Source organism: Rhineura floridana, chromosome 5 (genome assembly GCF_030035675.1).
Source record: "Rhineura floridana isolate rRhiFlo1 chromosome 5, rRhiFlo1.hap2, whole genome shotgun sequence".
NCBI lineage: Eukaryota > Metazoa > Chordata > Lepidosauria > Squamata > Rhineuridae > Rhineura > Rhineura floridana.
Genome location: NC_084484.1, coordinates 101,876,393 through 101,892,075, shown reverse-complemented (window position 1 = coordinate 101,892,075; position 15,683 = coordinate 101,876,393). Strand labels below are relative to the sequence as shown.

The 15,683-nt window shown below is 42.4% G+C and overlaps 2 protein-coding genes across 9 annotated transcripts in view; one reads left to right on the top strand and one right to left on the bottom strand.

Moving 5' to 3' along the window:
- CRYZL1 (crystallin zeta like 1) overlaps positions 1-6,890 on the bottom strand; it is a 47,391-nt gene extending 40,501 nt beyond the window's left edge. For 2 of the 6 annotated variants that reach the window (XM_061627745.1, XM_061627748.1), the window contains exons 1-3: positions 6,159-6,887; positions 2,158-2,184; positions 1,353-1,424 (exon numbers count right to left, since the gene is read on the bottom strand). In XM_061627745.1, coding sequence (XP_061483729.1) covers positions 1,353-1,418 — 66 coding nt within the window. In that variant the 5' untranslated portion in view covers positions 1,419-1,424; positions 2,158-2,184; positions 6,159-6,887. Of the gene's footprint in view, positions 1-1,352; positions 1,425-2,157; positions 2,233-5,842; positions 6,051-6,158 lie in introns of those variants that run through there. The other 4 variants (XM_061627750.1, XM_061627749.1, XM_061627747.1 and 1 more) reach the window with 4 other exon arrangements.
- ITSN1 (intersectin 1) overlaps positions 6,812-15,683 on the top strand; it is a 162,711-nt gene continuing 153,839 nt past the window's right edge. Inside the window, exon 1 of one of the 3 annotated variants that reach the window (XM_061627743.1) lies at positions 6,812-7,064. The gene's annotated coding sequence lies outside the window, so the exon portion shown is untranslated. Of the gene's footprint in view, positions 7,065-7,101; positions 7,146-15,683 lie in introns of those variants that run through there. The other 2 variants (XM_061627736.1, XM_061627737.1) reach the window with 2 other exon arrangements.

Below are 15,683 nucleotides of genomic sequence, written 5' to 3'. Positions count from 1 at the left end.
TCTGGTCCGTGAATGCAGCTCCCGGCTGAGCCAGTGTTCAACTAACACAGAGCCTCCTGAACAGCAACTGGAAGTAGCAGAAATTTATGCCAGCTTCTCCTGAGCCGGCACCACTTACTATGGTTTCCCCTGAGTTAGACTCCCCTGTTACCTGGGAATAAGCACCATGAAACTCAATGGGCCTTGCTTCTGAGTTCACATGTATAGGACTGTATAGGATTGTTCTGTTAGAGTCTAATTGGATTTTGTATTTTAATATCTGTAGCTCTGATGCTATTTTTTCCTGGTGTATTTTGCTAATTGCACATATTATATAAAAAGCATTTAGAAAAGCAGCTACTGTACTCAAATGCTTCTAATTTTAAAAAGACAATTTGCTTATTGTACAGTTTCCCACTCTGAAGATCTTTTAAGTCAAATCTATGGCTGTGTTCATGTTTAAGGACCAACCCATAGTTCAACCACCAGGACTATGCTTCAAGCTCACATGCTCCTTCCTCCTCTCATGCAATCCAATTGCCTACCTCACTTCATGATTTAGACAGACTATAGTTTGCAATTAGATCTGATATGCTGGAAACTATGGCGGATGCGAACAATAGTTCACTTCCATGCAAGACTTGGAAATCCACTTCAAAACATGGTTCCTAATTCTGCCTAACTACATACAGCTTTATCCTAACCATGAAGGAAGGGAATAAGTGTTTCAGAAGGAAAGTGAAGTGTGCAAATCCAAAGCACATCCCAAAGGCTAAGCCATGGGTTGGCCATTACAAGTCAATCAAGATGGTTTAGAATTACAAGATGTATTCAGATGTAACACTAAACCATGGTTTAGAATTACAAGAATGAGCTTCAGCGAGCCTCAGCAAACCTTGGGCTTGGATTTTCCTTCTCCTCTGACACTGCCACAAGGACACTGGAAATTTCTGCTAAGGTTCTAGAGCAGTGTTTCCCAACTAGTGGGCCACCAGATGTTGTTGGACCACAATTCCCATCTTTCCTTACCGTTGGCAATGCTGGCTGAGGCTGATGGGAGTTGTGGTCCAACATCTGGTGGCCCACTAGTTGGGAAAGGCTGTTCTAGAGTAACTTCAGCTTAGCATGTCATCCAAACCCTGAAGTGTGATTCATCTTAACAACGCTTAGCTGAAACAAGTCAACAACTAAAGTCTGACATTGATGGTTAGCATCTTTCAAGTAGCCATAGTTAAAGTTAGCCACTTTGTCTGAGATCAGACAACATGACACGCTGCAGTCATTCTAAAACTAATGACATGTTTTATGTCATTGATGTCATGATATGTTGGACTTTGTATTTTGTCTGTCTTTTCTTTTATCAAGTAACTTACTTTTTCCAGGAAAACAAAACTTGTTTCTTCTCCAGATGAGTTCGGCTGCCAATATAAGCCCTTCATCCTGACCTTTAAAATATAGAGGGGAAAATGAAATACCTAAATACAAATGGAGGGCGGTATCCAACTAAATTGTGCTAGTGCAAGCACTTTTGGCTGTGCAGCAGAATGTTCCCTCCCTCTCCTCTCCCCACACACTCCTAAATCTGCTCTAGCGGGTTGTGGGAACCCTCAGAACATATTTAGGGGGCATTGGAGAGTGCTTGAACAAGGAGAAGTGTTTAGTTGGATACCACCCAGAGTTTCTAAATAGACTTCAAAGAAAAGAGTTTAGAAATATATATTAACCTACAAAATGAGGAGAGAAGGCAAAAAATAAATTTTTGCTAAATTTATGAGACCACAGATAAAATCTTTATCATTGTCACAATTTGTGACACATGAAAGAGCAAATCAAAGGAAGTGAATTTTTAAAGCTTTCTGTTATACTGTTGTACTATTGCCCATTTGAAATATGTCTCATCAAAACAGTATCAGCTCTATAGAAAACAATGTGCCACCTTATTTAAGAATACCTTAAGAGAAAATGATGAGCAATACAATCAATGTTTTTCTTATTTGTAAAGCCTGATTTGGTAATACCACTAAAGCTTGATAAGCAATTATTAAGGAACCCCTGATAAGCTTCCAAGTAACTCAAGGGTTGTTCAGAACACAGTCTGAAAAACACTTATCTGTTGCTTTCCATTCTCTTGTTCAAAGGATATATAATCTTGATCTCTTAACTTGCAGAATTGCTTACCTTATGTTGAGCTTAGTTCTGGGAAACCTAATAAAAAAATGGAGTGACTTCTTTAGTGTTTCGTTTCACTCTTTTCTGAAAAAAATTATTTATTATAATTTGTTTATTTATTAAATTTATATTCCGCCCCTCCTCCCACAAGGAGCCCAGGATGGCAAACAAAAACACTAAAAGCACTTTAAAACATCTTAAAAAACAAAAATCTTTAAAAAACAATTTTAAAAACAACTTAAAAAGCAATTCCAGCACAGACGCAGACTGAGATAAGGCCTCTACTTAAAAGGCTTGTTGAAAGAGGAAGGTCTTCAATAGGTGCCAAAAAGATAACAGAGATGGCACCTGTCTAATATTTAAGGGAAGGAAAATCCAAAGTGTTGGTGCCACAGCGCTAAAGGCCCACTTCCTGTGTTGTGCAGAGCGGACCTCCTGATAAGATGGTATCTGCAGGAGGCTCTCACCTGCAGAGCACAGTGATTGACTGGGTATATAAGGAGTAAGATGATATTTCAGGTATCCTGGTACCAAGCTAGTTTTGTACTTGACCAACCTCAAGGGCAGGGCCACATAGTGCACATTACAGTAATGGAATCTAGCCTGGAGGTTACCAGTGCATGGACAACAGTAGTCAGGCTATCCTGGTCCAGAAATGGCCGCAGCTGTCTTACCAGCAGAAGCTGGAAAAAGACACTCCTAGACATTGAGGACACGTGGGCCTATAGCGACAAAGATGCATCCAGGAGCACCCCCAGACTACAAACCTGCTCTTTCAGAGGAAGTATGACCCATCCAAAGCAGGCAACTGACCAATTATCCAAACTCGGGAACCATCAACCCACAGCGCCTCCATCTTGATAGGATTCAGACTCAGATTACTGGCCCTCATCCAGCGCACCAACGAAATCAGGCACTGGTCTTGGGCTTGCACAGCCTCTCCCGATTCAGATGTTACAGAGAAACAGAGCTGGATATCATCAGCATACTTGCTGACACCTTGCCCCCAAATCTTCTGATGACCCTCCCAAGGACTTCATATAGATGTTAAACAGCATTGGGGACAAGATGGTACCCTGAGACACCCTACAGCAGAACTGTCAGGGGACCAAAAGACAATTACCCAATGCTATTCTCTGCTAACAACCCTTAAGATAGGATCATTGCCACTGTAAGTGCTGCTGATACCCATCTCACCAAGTCAGCTCAGAAGAATACTATGGTCAATGGTATCAAAAGCCACCAAGAGATCAAGTAAAAATAACAGGGTCACACTCCTCTTGTCCTCCTGATAAAGGTCATCCACCAAGGCGACCAAAGCTGATTCAATCCCATAACAAGGCCTGAACCCAGATTGGAATGGGTCAAGATTTATTTATTTATTTATTTATTTATTAAATTTATATACCGCCCGACTAGCAATAGCTCTCTGGGCGGTGAACATAGAAATACAAAGCATAAAAGATACAATAAATAACACAATATGATACAAAATAACACAATCTAAATCAATGCAGTGACATTTTAAATTTAAATCAATTTAGATTAAAATGCTTCGGAGAATAAGAAGGTTTTAACCTGGCGCCGAAAGGAAAGCAGCGTCGGCGCCAGGCGCACTTCCTCGGGGAGACTGTTCCATAGTTCGGGGGCCACCACTGAGAAGGCCCTAGATCTTGTCATCACCCACCGGGCATCCCTATGAGTTGGAACCGGAGGAGGGCCTTCGTAGTAGAACGTAGTGTACGGGCGGGTTCATATCGGAAGAGGCGTTCAGCAAGGTAACGTGGTCCCGCACCGTATAAGGCTTTATAGGTTAATACCAACACTTTGAATCTAGCCCGGAAACATATTGGCAGCCAGTGCAAGCGGACCAGAACAGCTGTTATATGCTCAGACCGCTTTGTTCTTGTTAGCAGTCTGGCTGCCGCGTTTTGCACTAGCTGTAGCCTCCGAACTGTCTTCAGAGGTAGCCCTACGTAAAGCACATTGCAGTAATCCAAATGCGAGGTTACCAGAGCATGTACCACTGATGTAAGGTCCTCTTTGATAATCTGTTTCATCCAAGAGTACTTGGATGAGAGTACCCTCTCAATCACCTTCCCTAAAAATGGAATATTTGCGACACAGCAGTAGTTGTTACAAACCAATGGGTCCAGGGTGGGCTTTTTCAGGGATGGTCAGATCACCACCTCTTTCAGGGCGGTTGGGACCACTCCCGCTCACAAAGATGTGTTGACCACATCCTGGATCCACTTGGTCATGACCCACTGGCAAGCTTTAATAAAGCCAAGAAGGGCAAGAGTCATGAGGACATGTTGCTGGCCGCATCGTTGCAAGCCCTTTGTCCATGTCATCAGGCTGCATCAACTGAAACCAATCCCAAGAAGTTGCGGCAGACATTGCACTGGACACCTGACTGGGAACTACAGCAGATGTAGGTAGGGACACACTTTTGAGTAAACATATGCAGGACAACAGTGTGAGAGAATGAAAAATAATTGCAAAACCTTTCTATACATTTTTACCACAAAGCTAATCCTTTTAACTAAAAAAAAACCCTCCCCAATTCCCACTGACTCCAAAGAACGAACAACATTTACTCTGAAGTTTTTCTTAAGAGCACCTTGGTTAGTTTACCATAACTTTTCTTAAAAACACACATGCTTAAGAGCATTGGGCATATTCTAAGGTGTACTCTGTTTGTACAATTCAATGGCAAAGTCTAGCCAACATTTGGTGTAAGTGTAAGAGTACATCCCAAGCAAAACCACAACACTATCTGCAAACAAACTGATGTGGAAAAGAGTAACTGACTGTATGGCGTTTGAGGACTACTAGTAAGAATAACTTGTGATGGGACTGCTGTGAAACTTTCTAAAATATGCACATGCTCACAAGGAAATGGAGGGAAGGTCGTGTACAGAATGTGTTCTAATGTAAAGAGGGTGTTCTGTAAGGATTATTTATTTATCTGAACCCTTTACTGTTTCTTGTGCATTTCATGCACCCATTCCCAATCCCTTTAACTTGTCATCTTTCACTTCACTCTTAAACACATTTCTCAATTATCCATAAGTAATTTACCTCATAAAGCACAGAATTCTGCATAGGCGAGATGGCAAATTACATTTGTTGTGTATGAAAGGATATTTCTTGGTCTGAGTTGGCCATTTTCACAGGTATCCTGTTTATTCCGAGCAGGGGCTCAAGAAGGGCCATCTTTTCCTTCATGGACCTGACTGGCCAATAAGGTCATCCTTGGAGCCACTGCTTTGGATTCCCCCACCCTCAGATGAGAAGTAGGTTGTGACCCAAATAGAGCCTTTTCAATTGTGGCACCTTGATTTTAACATGTGTGTCTGGCACTGGGTTTAATTCTTTTCAGCACCATGGGAGGCATTTTTATTCGTACAGACCTTTCAGATGTTTTACATCACACTCCTATGCACATTCACTCAAAGGTTCAGTCCAGTTCCATTCAGAGGGAATTGCTCTCAGCTCAGGTGTGCCTCTAAATGAGCCCATAGTTACATTGTGTTTTGCCTTAGCAATCACTAGCCTATTTTGAAAAATACTTTTTTTCAGTTTTATCATTTTACAGTATTTTAGTCTTATGATTAGCTCTATTCTGAAGTCAAGGGTATAATATTCTCAAAATAAATAAGTGCATAATTAAACAAACAAATGCCCCTACCATAGTGCTAGTAACTTTAACTGTGCTAGTTAATGCAAATTACAAGGTCCACTTCCCATCCCCTCTCTAGAATGATAAGAGACGAACAATAGCAGCAGGAAACCTCCCAAGTTGAGAACCTCGCCCTTCTTTAGGAGGAATGAAAACAAGTCTCGGGATGTTGAACAGCTACAGGACATCAAAGAACGATGACTGCCGGTCTTAAGAGGCCGGTAGCCACTGCAAAGAACTGCACTCCCTCCCTCTGCCTCACACGCCAAGCCCCTCGCCCCACTCCAGTTGAAGAGACCCTGGTTGCCATGACAAAATCCATTACCTCTTCTTAGGCCTCTCTGTCTGATTCTCGCGGGAGCGTAAATCCTAGTGAACCCTAGAATTGAACTGCGCAAAGAAGCAGCTACCAATTGGCCAAAATAGCTGTCACTCTATAGAGGAAGGAGATGAGGAGAGGAGTCCTCTGTCCTGACGCGCGCTCATCGTTTCGCAACGGGTATTCCAGTATTAAAGACTACAGTTCCCAGCATGCCGTGCAGCGCGGATTGCCTTATTGGTCCCAGCATGCAGCGCCTCTCCAACTAAATAGGGTGGCAATGAAAAGCTTTAGTAGGATTTGAAAAGCAGAATGGCTCAATTAGAAAGACGAGTTTACTTCGTTATGTTTTTCTTTCAATAAAGACGACTTGATCACCCATTTATGATTGCACTTTCAGGAAGCCAGACATGTAATTAGTCCTTATGCGTATATCTTGTTAAAACAAATTGAGCTGAGTTTCTCCTTGTCTTATTGACAGCAAGTGCCCATACATAGTTGGATTTCCTAAGCTTCTCCCACACAGCTCGGTTGATTAGCAATTATTTCCCAGAGCGCGCTTTCTGCAATGAACTCCGTGGCATTTACCCCTTTCCTAATGGTGGCTGGGCGCGTCCGTCATCAGGAGAGGGGGTGGGATCTTTGGGTGGGTGAAGGCTTGGTTGGGTTGCGCAGGAAGACAGCGGGTGTGTGAGAAAGAGGCGAGCGGATCCTTCTCTCTCTCTCTTTCTCCTCCCCGCGAGACTGGTGACTCTGAGGAGGCGGAGGCGATTATAGCAAGAGCAGACGCGGGCGGGGATGGTGCGTCTCGGGGAGGAGGTGGCTTTTGCCGCCTCCCCTGCGCCGGCTCCTGTATCTCCTCCGTCCTTGCCGTGGGTGTGAAGAGGACACCCGAGACCCGACAGAGATGAGGTAGTAGTGTGAGGCGGAGGGGAGCTGAGGTTGCGGGTAGGAGCTCAGCTGGCAGGAGAGTGTGGGGGTCACCCTGGCAAGGTGAGCGCAGGCGCGCTGGGAAGAGCGAGTCTTAGGGGGTCCTCACCCCCTTGCCCAGCACACCCACCCGGCCGTTTGGGCTTTCTTTCCCACGTCTCCTTGTTCGGGAGCCTCCCATTTGCCTTTATTCTCCGCCGTCTGTGTCCTGTTGTCCCTCCATTTCTGTTCTTCCCAGTGTTACTTCTGGGGGTGCGGCCCTTTTCTTTATATGATTTTTGTGTCCCCTTTTCTCTTCCCACTGCTAGGACAGTCGCCGCCCCCCGTAGCCTGGCCCTGTTTGCCACCATTGCCCCGGGCTCCTTTCCTCATTACCTCAGGCACCTTCTATGCAAGAGGACGGGGATTCATGGTCAATGACCCGAACTGCGTGCCTGGAGCTCTTTGCCGGCGGCAGTGATTCCTTTATATTTTTAAAGCTGGTGATCGGGCGCCGATGTCGGCTGGGGAGGGTGATGTCTGCCTTTGATTTCGTCTCCTCCAATCTTAGTGACTCCTTGCTCACGGAGGTGGGGAATAGAATAAGCAGAGTGGAATAGTGTGCGGTGTGAAGACTGGGCCGTGTGTCTGTGTCTGTATGGCTTATACCCGGCTTGGGGAAACGAGATTGTCTTGCTTGCAAACACACAGTCGACGTCTTTGTCGGGTCTGTCTTAACTAAATTGCTGATAGACTATCGGTGGAAGAGATGCAGCAAGAATCTGAAGTGGAGCACGCAGAAGTAACTTGCTTAGTGTCCGTGACTGAATTCCTCCTAATCCATGATCCCAGGCAGCCATGGTTTCCTAAGAGGAATCTCCCTGTGTTACGCTAACATTCCCAATCCCTTCAAAACAAAAATGGTGCCTGGGTTTTCACATCTAGCTTGACTTCTCACTTTCTAGTGTATGTCCCTTTTTATAGCCTTCACAGTCCTGTAGTGAAAGAGGAATGCCATCCACTTGAGAGATTGGCATTTAGCCTTGGAAGAAGCCAAGCCTTTATCATGTCACTTCCAATTGCCTTGACTTGGAAGACAACATATTGATTACATTTATATTCCATTGTTATTCCATTTTGGATGTGTTTGCATTCAAGAAAATTGGCTACTAAGGACAAACTGTGTACTGATAATACGAGTTTAAAGAATTTCTTCTTGTTTGCACTTCATTGCCATTCCCAACTGGAGCTAATATTCAGTAATGAAATACAGTAATACCTCAAAGTAGATGTGTTCCTTTTACAGAAACTTTGGTACCAAAGGTAAGAGTAATATGGAAAGAATAAGGATAGGTTCCCATACCCGCTCATAGATGATGGGGACAGCTTTAAAGGGTGCTTACCTGACACCCAATCGTCCTCTGAATAATATTGGATCCTTCCCAGCCCTCCGAGAAAGCAAGAGATCTCTTCAATGCAAAGCAAACGGACAGGTTTATCAGTGTCTCGATAGCAATCAATCAATCAATCAATCAATCAATCTTTATTGATACAGTCATAGACCAAAAGACATTTATAAATAAAACTACATACATTTATAATAAAAGGTTACAAAGTTGCAGTCATGTTAAAACAGTAAAACAATAAAACAACAAGGAAAACAGTTACAGTTGGGTGGCGGAAGCTTCTGAAGGGATAGATGCCTTCCGAATTGATTGAGCCGCGAAAATATATTTAGCAACTGACAAGATAGTATCCTTATTAGCTGCTGACAAAAGATGTAAAAGTAAACAGTTAAGCGGTTTGTAGGGGTATTTATTTATGATGAGGGTTATGAATTTGGAGCGAATATCGTCATATAGGGCGCACTCAAAGATGACATGAAAGAGAGTTTCTATGGCGCTGACACCACAAAGGCATAATCGGTTTGCATACGGGATACGTTTAAATCTCCCTTCAAGTAAGGCAGAGATAAGACAGTTAAATCTAGCCTTTGTAAAAGCTAGACGATATTTGGGGATCGTAAGAGTTTCCAGATAAGGGGCACTGAGCATAGGCACAAAGCTCAGACCAAAATGAATAGGAGAACAGGTCGAGGTGGCTGCAGTTATGGAGCGTTGGAAGTCCATATCGTTAATACGAGTCCGGATAGAATGTTTAACTGTCTCTGGAGCGAGGGACATCAGATGTTCAATTGAGAGGCCAATACTTGCAAGGTAATTTGTAAACGTACGGGCCCATTTTGAGGTAAAAGAGTCTTCCCAGAGTAAAGGGAGATAGCCAGTAGATTTTTCATAAGACATTTTAAACCAGAAATTTAGGGCGGCCAACCACGCTTGAGACTCAAGTGAGACTAGGCCAGATTCTAACCTAAGGACCGCCGCAGGAACGCACCTGGGAACGCCAAAAATTTGTCTGAGAAACAAGGAGAGAACTGCCTCCACAGAAGAGTTGAAGGCGCCAATCCATAAAGGTACCCCGTAGAGAAGTTGAGAAATAGTTTTGGATCTAAAAACCTTTAGGGCTGCCGGAATGTATTGTCCTCCTTTAATGAAGAAGAACCTTCGAATACCACTGGCTGAGTTGCGAGCAGTAGAAATAGCCCCACGGATATGGGGAGTCCAGGACAGAGAGGAATGAAAAAGTATACCAAGGTATTTGAAATGAGAAACCTGTTCTATTTTATGGGTATTAATTGTCCATGCGTGAGCAGGAGAGTGCTTGGCAAAAGCTAAGATCTTAGTTTTGGAAAAGTTTATAGATAGTTTGTTATCATGACAGAAACTCATAAAAGCTTCAGTTAGGCGTTTGAGTCCTACTTTAGAAACAGAAAGGAGAACAGCGTCATCTGCATACAATAACAAGGGACAATGCAGGTTTGCTAACTTAGGGGGGTGGAAGTCCGGGGATTGACAATAAAGGGACAGATCATTCATGAAAAAATTAAATAAAAGTGGGGCTAGTATGCAGCCTTGTCTAACTCCTTTTGTTGTAGTAATGGGGTTTGTGAGATGACCTTCACGACTACATCTAACACGAAAGGATGTGTGGTGGTGCAGACGGCTAATTAAGAAGAGGAGTCTCTTGTCGATCATAGATTTTGCGAGTTTCGCCCATAGTATCTCCCTAGGGATGGAATCAAAAGCCGATTTCAAGTCAACAAAGGCAACAAACAGGCCGTTACCCCAGCGGTTCTTGTATTTTTCAGCTAAGTGATTTAAAATCACACAGTGTTCTATCCCAGACCTACCTTTCCGGAAAGCTGCCTGCTCCCTCCCAAGGATATTATCCTCCTCCAACCAAGATGAGAGTCTCTCTTTTAAGTAGCAGGCATATAGTTTGCCAATAATGGAAAGGAGGCTAATTGGGCGGTAATTTGCTGGGTCTTCTTTGTTCCCTTTTTTAAATATAGGGATAACTATGGATTCGAGCCAAGACTCAGGGAAGCATCCAGAATTATTGATCAGAGTAAAGAAATTTGCTAGAAGAGGGGCCCACCAAGCTTGGTGCGCCTTCAACATTTCAGAAAGTATATCAGGTCCAGGAGCTTTGCCGGATTTCAAGCTAGCAATCAAATCAATAATTTCTTTTTGGGTTACAGGTGGCCAAGTGGGAAGATTTGTTAAATTATCAATAAAGGAAACAGCATTTACAGTCTCGTTGTTTGCAGAAAAATATTTCTCCCAGAGGTATGGGGAAATGTGGCAAGGGGCCGGATTTAGTGGGCTCATAGAACCAGAAACCAGCTCCCAAAAACACTTCGAATTATTTGATCTGGAAGCTTGAATTAAGGCTTCCCAATCTTCATGCATCACCTGCCTTTTTTTGATGACTATCATATGCTTGTAGTATATTTTGATAATAAAATACTCAGGGGGGAGGGTGGTTAAATTTTGGTGTCGATATCTCGATAGCAAAGCAAAAGCACAGGCTTGAAAGGTTATCCTTAGGGAATGGAAGACACAGGCAGGTCAGTTTCTCCTTAAAGCAAAGGCACATGCCAAAGCAAAGGCACATGCCATAGCAAAGCTTCACCTTAGCAAAACAAAGCCGGTCAGTTTCACCTTTAAAAAGGAGTTTTGTTTCTGGAGGATTCATTAACTGAGGTATTGCTGTATCCAACATAATGACTTATTGCTCACGGCCATCATTCACAAACAGTAAATGTTTTTGGTTATATATTAGAGTATTATCTCATTCAGTTTATTGTACTTGAGGGTGAGATCAGAGAAATAGTTAAATTCTTAAATCTTTTATGAAACTGATCATATATTTCCCCTGGTAGGATCTGGGTTTAAAGATTTAAGATGTCAGTATAATGCTGAAGTCCAAAGAGATTATTAGTTGGATATTAATACTCTAATGAAAGATCTGGGATTTACAGTGCATCCCAAAATGAATACCTATTAACGATAGCATGTTGCAAAATGTCAAAAGCTATATTAATGTGAATAACAGAATTGCAGCATGATGTAAAATAGGGGTGTAGAGTATCTCTTGAACCTGGGCCCTCAAGAAGTGCTCCCCAATTGCTCCCCAATTGATATCCTAGAGATAGTAAAACTGTTATATGTACAGAGCTTGCTGGCAGTTTGCTTTATGTGATAGTAAGCTAACATAATAATAATAATAATAATAATAAATTTAATTTCTGTGTTGCCTATCTGGCCAATGGCCACTCTAGGCGACGTACAAAATCGTTAAAACACAATATGATAAAATACAGTAATACAATATAAAAACAGTATAAAAGCAATACAGCTGGAACAACAATATTAAAACAGGGCAGGAGGCATTTCAGTCATAGCAATTAACCCTCCCCGGAGATCCCGAAGGCCTGTTGAAAGAGCCAGGTCTTTAAGGCTTTCCGAAATACATTTAGGGAAGAGGCGTGCCGGAGATCTTGTGGGAGGGAGTTCCAGAGGGTGGGGGCCGCCACTGAGAATGCCCTCTCTCTAGTACCCGCCAATCTAGCTGTTTTTGTTGGCGGGATTGAGAGAAGGCCCTGTGTGGCCGATCTTGTCGGGCGGCATAATTGGTGGCGTTGAAGGCGCTCCGTAAGATAAACTGGGCCGAAACCGTTTAGGGATTTAAAGGTTAATACCAACACCTTGAATTGGGCTCGGAAAACAACTGGAAGCCAGTGTAGATCGAACAACACTGGTGTGATGTGATCCCGGCGGCGACTGTTCGTAAGTAGTCGAGCCGCCGCATTTTGTATAAGCTGTAATTTCCGGACCGTTTTCAAGGGTAACCCCACGTAGAGCGCATTACAGTAATCCAAACGAGAGGTGACCAGGGCGTGTACTACCAGTGGGAGCTGATGAACAGGAAGGTAGGGTTGCAGCCTTCGTATGAGGTGTAGTTGATACCAACTACATCCCTCTCTCACTTCTCAAAGTGTCTCTTCAGGAAAACTATTGATTAGTTATGAGTATTATTAGTTAAATTTAGATATCATATTCAATATTTGAATATCATATTAAATTTGAATATCATAGATTCTGAAAAACAAATCAAGTAGGCTAGGCTTGAGAAATGGCTGTGGTAGCTTTTAATAATGTGAAAAGGTTTAAGAGAAAATGCCATCAAAATTGAACTGCCAATTAAAATTGAAATGCCATCAAAATTGAAATGATTATTTCCACATATTTAGTTCAACAGTACTGTTTCAGGCCATCAGCACCAAAGACAGAAAGTGGACAGTTTTAAGTCTTTCTCTAGCTATCCTACAGCTGAAGCTTTGAGTGGCTTACAGTTATTTTAATGCTGGTTTATCTGTGTAACATACAGGATCAGCAATAACATTCCAGCATAAAAAAATATATAAAAGAACTAAAAGGCCTGAGCAAATAAACAAAATTCTAACCTGGTATAGAAAGAATGCAGGAATGGTCCCAGGCAAAGTTCTTTGGAGAAGGAATTACAGAGGCAGAATACCTGTATTAGGAGGGCCCTATATCTGGTCACCACCTGCCTTGCTTCTAATGACTGGGGACTTGGAGAAAGGCTTCCAGTGAGAATCTTAATGCCCAGCCAATTAATTACAGCAGGAGGAGATTCCTTAGGTACTCTGGTCCCAAGTTGTTTTAGGATTTGAAGGTTAACATCAGCACTTTAGATTGTCCATGAAACAGACCGGGAGCCAGTCTAGTTGTCTGAGAACTGATGACAGTCTCATGTACCTAATCTAGTTAGTAAACCTGTTCATGTATTTCACATAAATTAAAGTTTCCAAATAGTTTTCAAAGACAGCCCCTTGAACAATGCATACATAATGCAATGGTATAGATAAGCTGCTACCAGAGCATGGATAACTGCATTTTTTCATTGAAACATTTTCTATAAAACAAGATAAGATTATCTTGGTATAGAAAGATAGAGCAACTGTGTGATCCATGCATGATTACTCAAAAGTAAGTTCCATTGAATCTATTGGAACTTGCAACACAATCATGTGTCCTTTTCTGTGGATGTATCTGGGTTCTGGGACTCCCTTTTAGATCCAAGCCTGTCTCATGTGAAGCTTAACTTTTTAGGAAGTTATTTGAACTTAAGTGGCTTTGACTAAATGTGATTTTTGTCTCTTGATTCTTTACAGTGTATTAGTCTGTTTTGCAGTTTTGGTAAAAGTTGTATCATCTCTGAGTGAGGAATTCTAATTATATATAAACTTTTATAGCTGCTGGGTTAGATCTAGGCTAAGGCTGCAATCCAGTACATGTCTACTCAGAAATAAGTTCCATTGGATTCAGTGAGACTTACTCCCAGGTAAGTGTGTATTGGATTGCAGCCTCAGTTAGCTGCAGTCAGGCCTTACTGAAATCGATGAAAAAAGTTATTCATGCCTAATGGGTTCTGTTGATTTCAAGGACAGCTTGGGTTCAACTGCCTATTTTTATTTATTTATTTTAAATCTGCTTCTTGTTCATTGACTTGTTTCTGATTTCTTTCATTCTATCATTTTACTGTTGACAAGCATTTTGGAAATTGGAGATATAAATATTTTAATTTATATTTCTGTGCACGTTTACTTGAAACTAAGTATTCAATAGAGGCTAGGATTGTCTTCAGTAAGTGAGGCAGGATTGTGGTCCTACATCTAGCTTGGGAAGCTGGTGGAAGGGGTGCTGGCAGGGGAGGAGCCGGCGAGAAGGTTTGCGGTATCCCTTTGCCTTTCAGGAGTCGCTTGACAAGCACAACATTGGGTCAGCTGGGAGCTGCGCACATGAGCTGAAAAGAAAAAGCTGGCTCTCATGAATATCCGTACCGGCAAGAAAGTGCTCCCCATTGACTTCCATTATCATTATTTTCTTAGACTAACCTTTTTTCAGTATATCTTTGGTCCAGATCAGGACCTGCTGGAGCACTGTGAACAGGAGTTGGATGTTACATAAAGTCCCTCTCCGACACACCCCGGAATGCCCCTTTTTTGGGCCTTATGCCAGCTTTTGCTGGTTCCCTTTCCACTGGGCTTGGCTTCCCCAGTGGACCCCTGGCTGAGCTGGTAGGGTCCTGGCTCCACCGCAGCTGAACTGGGGCAAGGGGCTTCTGCTGATGGAGCTCAGCAGAGCCAGGACCCTGCCAGCTCAGTTGGGGGTCTGCCACATCCAACTCTCCTCAGCCAGGCATAAATATGAGTTGGATTGCACCCCAAGTCTCTAGGATTTATGTTTAGAGTTGTAGGCTAAATTACATTTAGAATTGTAGACTAAATTACTGCTGGAGGTAGTTAGTCTTGTGAGTGTGCATAGTGCCAGTGTAGCAAAGTTGTTAGAGTGCAGGACTATGACCTGGGGGACCAGGATTTGATTCCCCACTCAGTCATGAAGCTCATTGGCTGACCTTGGGCCAGTCACCATCTCTCAATCTAATCTACCTCACAGGATTGTTGTGAGGATAAAATGAGGAGGGGAGAATCATGCACCACCTTGAGCTCCTTGGAGGAAAAGGTGGTATATAAATGTAAAAAGTAAATAGAATAATAGTGACATACACTTAAAGATATGTAGTTGGTATACCTTTTCCTTATCAGTTCCTGAAACTTAAGAAACACAAACTAGAATGTTGTTTGTTGTTTTCTCAGTTTATTGCTAAGTTGCATTTCCAGCATTATTATTTAAAGAAATCCCACCTGCCAAATCTTGAACTTCAAAAAAGGTGGGACTTAAAGAATGGAAGAAAGAGTACCTTAGCACTTCTATGTATCTGGAAGTGGGACTGTAGTTTTTTTCTAGATATTAAGGAAAACTGCCAATACATATAGAGGAAATGCATATTTCTAGCAAGGACGGCAAAAAGAGGAAAATGGTCTAACTTGAAGGCCTCTTTAATTCAAACCATTGGCATTTAAGCTGAAGCAGCTCACAGACCATTCAAGCTTGTATGATTAGTACTTGTATGCTCTCACTTTGGCAACTTTACAGCAGTCATGTTTTCACGCAGATGAGCTGTTTCAGAACAATTTCACCAGTGTATTAAGCCCAGAATCTTTTCTTCAGAGTTAACAGAGAAAGTGTTGCTTAAAGCTGCAGTGAAAGGAATTGATTGTTTTAGTTTCTCTCTTTAGTTGTGCTACAGTTGGACATTAGCTTTTTCCAGGTTTCATTCTTCTTGATAATT